Source organism: Physella acuta, unplaced genomic scaffold, assembly GCF_028476545.2.
Source record: "Physella acuta isolate Inbredline_101_S28 unplaced genomic scaffold, ASM2847654v3 ptg000036l, whole genome shotgun sequence".
NCBI classification, from domain to species: domain Eukaryota; kingdom Metazoa; phylum Mollusca; class Gastropoda; family Physidae; genus Physella; species Physella acuta.
In genome coordinates this window covers 588,213-594,776 of record NW_026731556.1, presented here as the reverse complement: position 1 = coordinate 594,776, position 6,564 = coordinate 588,213, and the positions used below count along the sequence as shown (strand labels likewise).

The following is a 6,564-nucleotide window of genomic DNA, read 5'->3' as shown; positions in this document are numbered from 1 at the left end:
GGGTAATGTATTAGTGAGTGTGGTAAATGTATTAGTGATGGTGGTAATAGTAAGTGTGGGTATAGTATGTGTAACTGAGGTTACAGTATGTGTGAGTGTGGTTATAGTATATGTAAGGGTGGTTATAATATGTGTGAGGTTGCTAATATTATGTGTGAGGATGGTTATAGTATGTGTGAATGTGATTGTAGTATAGGTTAGGGTGGATTTAGTATGCGTGAGAGTAGATAAAGTATTGTTGAGGGTGTTAATACGATGGTGGTTGTAGTATGTGTGAGTGTGGTTAATGTATTAATGAGGGTGGTTATTGTATAAGTGAGGGTGGGTTATAGTATGTGTGAGTGTGGTTATAGTATGTGTGAGTGTGGTTATAATATATGTAAGGGTTGTTATAGTATGTGTCATTATGGTTACAGTACGTGTGAGTGTGGTTAATGTATGAATGATTGTTGTTGATGTATTAGTAAGGGTTAAAGTATGTGTGAAGGTGGTTATTTTATGTGTGAGTGTGGTTAATGTATAAATTAGTGTGGTTAATGTATTACTGAGGGTGGTTATAGTATGTGTGATTGTGAGTATAGTATGTGTGAGTGTAGTTAAAGTATGTGTTAGTGTGGTGAATGTATTAGTAAGTGTGGTTAATGTATTAGTGAGGGTAGTTATAGCATGAATGAGTGTGGTTATATTATGTAGGAGTGTGGTAAATGTATAAGTGAAGGTGGTTAACGTATTAGTGAGTATAGTTAATCTATTAGTGATGGTGTTTATAGTATGTGTGAGTGTAGGTATAGTATGTGTGAGGCTGCTTATATTATGTATGAGGGTGGATATAATTTTAGTATGCGTGAGAGTAGATAAAGTATTGATGAGGGTGATAACACTATGTGTGAGGGTAGTTATAGTATGCGGATTGTGGTTATAGTATTTGTAATTGTGGTTAATGTATTTGTTAGGATTGTTATAGTATGTGTAAGTGTGGTATAAGTATGTGTAAGGGTGGTTATAGAATGTGTGATTGTGGTTATAGTATGTGTGAGTGTGGCTATAATATTTGTGATGGTGGTTGTAGTATGTGTGAGTGTGGTTAATGAAGTAGTGAGGGTGGTTATAGCATGTGTGAGTATTATTATAGTATGTGTCAGTGTGGTTATAGTATGTGTTAGTGTGGTTAATGTATTAGTGAGGGTGGTTAATGTATTATTGAGGGTGGTATAGTATGTGTGAGTGTGGCTATTGTATGTGTGAGTGTGGTTATAATATATGTAAGGGTGGTTATATTATGTGTGATTGTGTTTATAGTATGTGTGAGTGTGGTTAATGTATTAGTGAGGGTGTTTATAATATGTGTGAGGGTGGTTATAGTATGTGTGACTGTGGTTAATGCATTAGTAAGGGTGATTATAATATGTGTGAGGGTAGTTATAGTATTGTTGAGTGTGGTTATAGTATTTTAGAGGGCGGGTAAAGTATGTGTGATAGTGGATATAGTATGTGTGATGGTGGTTATTATACGTGTGAAGTTGATTATAGTATGTGTTAGAGTGGTTATAGTATTGTTGAGTGTGGTTATAATATGTGTGAGGGCGTTATAATATTCGCTAGGATGATTATAGTATTTGTGATGGTGGTTATAGTATGTGTTATGGTAGTTATAGTATGTACGAGGGTGGTTATAGTATGTGTGATGGTGACTATAATAGTGTTGAGTGTGGTTATAGTATCGGTGAGCGTTTTTATAATATTGTTGAGTGTGTGTGATGTTGGTTATTTTATGTATGATGGTGGTTAAAGTATATCTGATGGTGGTTACAGTATGTTTGATGGTGATTAAAATAGTGTTGAGGGTGGTTATAGTAACCGTGAGCGTGTTTATAATATTGTTGAGTGTTGTTATAATATGTGTGAGTGTGCTTATAGTGTCTGTGATGGTGGTTATAGTATGTGTGATGGTGGTTATAGTATGTGTGAGGGTGGTTATAGTATGTGTGATGGTGGTTATAGTATGTGTCGTGTTGGTTATAGTATATGTGAGGGTGGTTATAGAATGTGCTGGTGATTATAATATTTGTGATGGTGGTTATAATATTGTTGACACACATTTTACGCTTTCTTTTTTTTTTCACAAATCACATCTCTACATGCCTCTGCTCTCTTGTATTTTTACAAGGTTTTATTTAACTCACTATCTCTGTCTGTCGTCAGTCGTTAGTCTGTCTGTCTAGATCGCAACGCCCGAGCGAAATTGCAGGCACTTCTAAGTAGTTAACAGGGCACCCCGACAAAAGAGAGAACGACAAAAGAGCGCCGACATAAGAACGCCGACGTAAGAGAGCACTAATTTGCCTACAAAAGAGCGCCGACATAAGAGCGCAAACTAAAGATCGAAAAACCGTATTTAATAAATAGGAACAAGAAAATTAACTCAGATCAGACGTCATCGTTTGAAGTCAACTCTTTATTGTTTCATTAAAAAACGAATTGTTCATTTTCTTTAACTAAAAAGCTGGTATAATCAACGTGAAGTCGAATTATTCAAAACGCAACATAATAACACATACAAAGATTTTAAATATTAGGCCGAAAGTGAGAATATAAACTGAATGAAATGAAACAAAATGAAAATAATATCAATCATCTTTTATGTCGGCGCTCTTTTGTCATGCGCTCTTTTGAGCATGATTAGTGCACTCTTTTTGAAGAATATCATTTTCTTTAAATGTTATGCTTACATGTGCATGTCTGTTATAAACTATCCCGTAAGTAAGCCTATCCAAAAAAATCAAACTCACCTCTCTACCCTTTTCATGCACCGAATGACGTCATTTATGATTGACCCCCCCCCCTTCCACACACACACAACTTAAATTTTGTTTCACTTTTATAAATGTGTTGTATTAATGTAATCTTATTTATTTACATTTCAGCATTTGTTGACTAAATATTCCCCTTTTTTCACATGTTATGCACAAACATAATTTAAAACAAAAACGTAAACTAATTATGTGCTCTGCGATTGTATCTTTCCATGCTTTCCATTTTACATTGCTATTTGTTTGCTATTTTATAATCTTTTTTCTGCACGTTGTGATTTGTTTGTTATTTTGAAAATCCTTTCAGAAATTAAGTCTGATTTACATTCGTTTTTAAATTGGCGATTTTAAAATGAGAGATTGACCTTTTACCTTTACAAATTGACGAAGTAGAGTTCACATGTTACTATGAGCACAATAGGTTAAATAATTTCTTTTTAGAAGTAGAAATCAATATCAGTACACGGAAATCCTGAAAAAACTTATATTTTAAAAATAAAGTCATTTTCAGAAGGAGAAAAAACAATTGGTTTTGTTGATGTTTCTTTCAATGCGTGAAAAGCTATTTAAATTTACAGAAGAAGTTGATTTTGTTTGTAAAATTTTCTGACACAAGGGTTTCCAATTTAACAGCAATTTTTCATACTTGGCCAAAACAACAGCTGTCACTAACATTCCATTACATTTTTAGCTTAATTTCGAAGTTGGGGAAGTTTATTGCAGAATAGGCTGATGCGGTAATTAAAAGAAATGCGTAAAAACAAAATAACTAATTTTTATGTAAAAATGCACTAAAAAAGGAGAGAATAAATTATTTTCTTTAAATATATAATAATACACTGCTAGTTAAATTAAAAATATAGAAAAGCGTAGGTCTCTTCGTAAATAAAATTTAACAGTGCATTATTACATAAAAGCTTGTTATTAAAATGTTTTTAATCCGTTTTACTTTCTCGTATAGAGGAAACATTGTAATCGTGCACAAAAATCACATGAAATTGAGTTTTCACTGTTTTACTTCTCAGTACATCATCATATGCGGAGTTTAGGGGACTTATTTTAATGGGACAAAAATTCTAAATCCAGATTTATCAAATTTCTGCGTTTTACGCGTTATTGTGTAAAACTGGGCTTTGCAATTCTGTTCACGTGTGTGTATGTGACAAATTATGAGTAATTTCCGTTTACCTAGAGTTGTACTATACGCTATTTCCGATTACTCAAAAACGCATTTGAATTTATAAAGTACTAATATTCCGCACTATTATACACACATTGTTTGCTGTTCACATGATGCTAAATTCTTTTTCTAACATATTCTATTCTATTTTTAAAAGTTAAAGTAATAAAAAAAAGATTAAAAATCGTGTCTATATCCCGAGTTGCCATCCCATAGTCTTATATAAGTATATTCGAGAAAGTTTAGGGGAGATCAGTGCCGCTTTATTTTTATTTCCTACAATAAAATGCATTGTAAACTGTAAAATAAATTGTAAAAAAAATTTGGTAATGAATGATTTCAAATTAGATATTTTACTTTCGAATCATAAGGACCTGAAAGGGCCAAGGGTTTGATGACGTGGGTGAAAAAATCGTCCGGTTCTACAAGTTTAATTAGAGGAGAACAAAGAACATGTGAATAAAAGCACACTATCATTCTGATAGAGACATTACAGTTAAGATACATTGAATTACCTTCTGAAAGAAACATTACAATAAAGATACATTGAATTACTTTCAGATAATACATTACAGTAAAATTACTTTGAATTACAGTTGTATTACGTGGGAATAGAATTTAAAACAATGTTTAGGCTATCATACGAACTACAAGTAAACTTTGAAGAGCAGGTTTTGTTAAGATTTTAAGGCTAAAAAAAAATCAGGACACTAACTTTGAAATTTAAAAAAAAAACGTAAATATAATTATATAAAAATTATAAAATAAACTGTTAAAAGCATTAAAGCGTTACATTACTTAAAATAACTACGCACAAAATGAACAAAAAATAACGATATAAATAGTAAAATACCGGTAAACAGTACTTTACATAGGAATTAATATTAATTATTAAAAATATTAATTTAGCATATTGAAGCTTTTTTTAGGATAACAAAAAAAAAAATAATCAGGATATTTATTTTGCATTTCAAAAAAAAATGTTTATATATTTGTATAAAGTAAACAAAAAAAACTATAATTTTTTTTTATTTTTGAATACAACAGAGATACATTAATTAAAACAATTGCGCACAAAATAAACAAAAAAATGATGTACGAATAAAAGCGCGGTAAATAGTAATTTATTTAGGAAATTTTTATTAATTCTTTAAAAAAAAGACAGAGAAGGCAAGGTTAGATAAAAGCTTCTAAAAACTGACGGTACCCTGGGTTAAAAGTGATGTACACAAAAATTGTGACAGAACCGTGGATGTTGCTCAAGATGGTACACAGGTTGTTGATGGTGTACAGGTTGAAAGCACCAGAGGCTAACCACTGAAAAATCTGGGGGTACATGATCCTGACCCAGCCAAGTGTAAACCCGGGTACGCTTGTTGGGACATACAGCACAGCTAGAAGTAAGATCATCTTTACCGGCCGTTTCTCTTTCACCGATAACGAATCTACCTTCGCTGATGTGTGTTTAGATGATGTTTTCACGGCTAGGCGCAGAGACGATGATTTTCTGAGAGCTCTTGACAGGATGACGACACAAAAACCTGCTGCGATTTGGCAGACGAATGGAATCGTCACCAATGATACAATGTCATGTGCTTTTACAAGCTCAAAGTAAAGAGCTGTTTCACAAACTACGTACCTGTTTAAATGTTTTTCTTCGTCAAATTTTAACTGGGTGCACATGGTCCAAAACAAGGGTATGTTTTTTGCAAGAAGGAATATAAAGATGAAGGTGAATATTATGTATGTTTGTTTCATAGTAAACATTGTTTTAAAAGTGAATGGAAAAGTGATACAAAGACATCGTTCTATAGAGAGATATATCGTTATGATAGAGGACAAGTCAGTGAAGATGAATCGAGCGATTGCGAAACCTCTTTGTGGGACTTTGTAATCTATGATAGAATCGCTGGGGAAAATCCTGGAGATTCGGCAAATATTGTAAGCTATAGTACAGCATCCCATGAGGCAATCACTCGAAGAAAGGGCAAACAGCGTCAGATTCATGGATATCTTGAAGCCAATCTTGGCGAAGACGACTAAGTTGATGATGTTGGTGATGATGCCGAAAAGGGCGACCATGGTAGAACTGACAGTGATGACGTATATATCTACGATGACGTTGGTGGTGTCCGACACGACTGACTGCCCTTGTGGTACTGCTGTAGGAGATACGTCGGGCTGGTCTTGATAAGCGCTGGTTGCCCCCATCTCTTACAAATGTGAGTCTCTGATTTGTGAATATCTGAAAAAAAAATTAAACACTATATAGTAACGTTATGATTTAATTGTTTTTATTTTTATGAAATGTATGCTTTATTCTGCAAATGTTAACAAATAATACATATCAACACTACACATTCGCTATTATTATTCTCTCTTGGGTTTAAATCTAAAAATAAATAAATTAAATAATTTACGAAATACAAGTGTTCTTCGTAAGGAGTGTTTGTATTAGGTGCTAGAAGTTGTGCATTTCTTATATAATGTAAAAGAAAACAATTATTAGATAATTAATAATATTTCTTCTAAACATTATCGTTTTATTTTATGTTATATTGATTTACAACTGAT

The 6,564-nt window shown here is 32.7% G+C and overlaps 1 protein-coding gene across 1 annotated transcript; it reads right to left on the bottom strand.

Annotated features, from left to right (window-relative positions):
• Positions 1–5,166: 5,166 nt before the first annotated feature.
• On the bottom strand, positions 5,167–6,201 carry LOC131942633 (uncharacterized). The gene has a single exon (XM_059302527.1). It carries the CDS (start codon positions 6,199–6,201, stop codon positions 5,167–5,169), a length of 1,035 nt encoding a protein of 344 aa, XP_059158510.1.
• Between the last annotated feature and the right edge of the window lie 363 nt (positions 6,202–6,564).

What these genes read in the sequence shown, in the direction of transcription:
- LOC131942633 (XM_059302527.1), bottom strand. Translation starts at nt 6,201, where the DNA reads ATGGGGGCAACCAGCGCTTATCAAGACCAGCCCGACGTATCTCCTACA.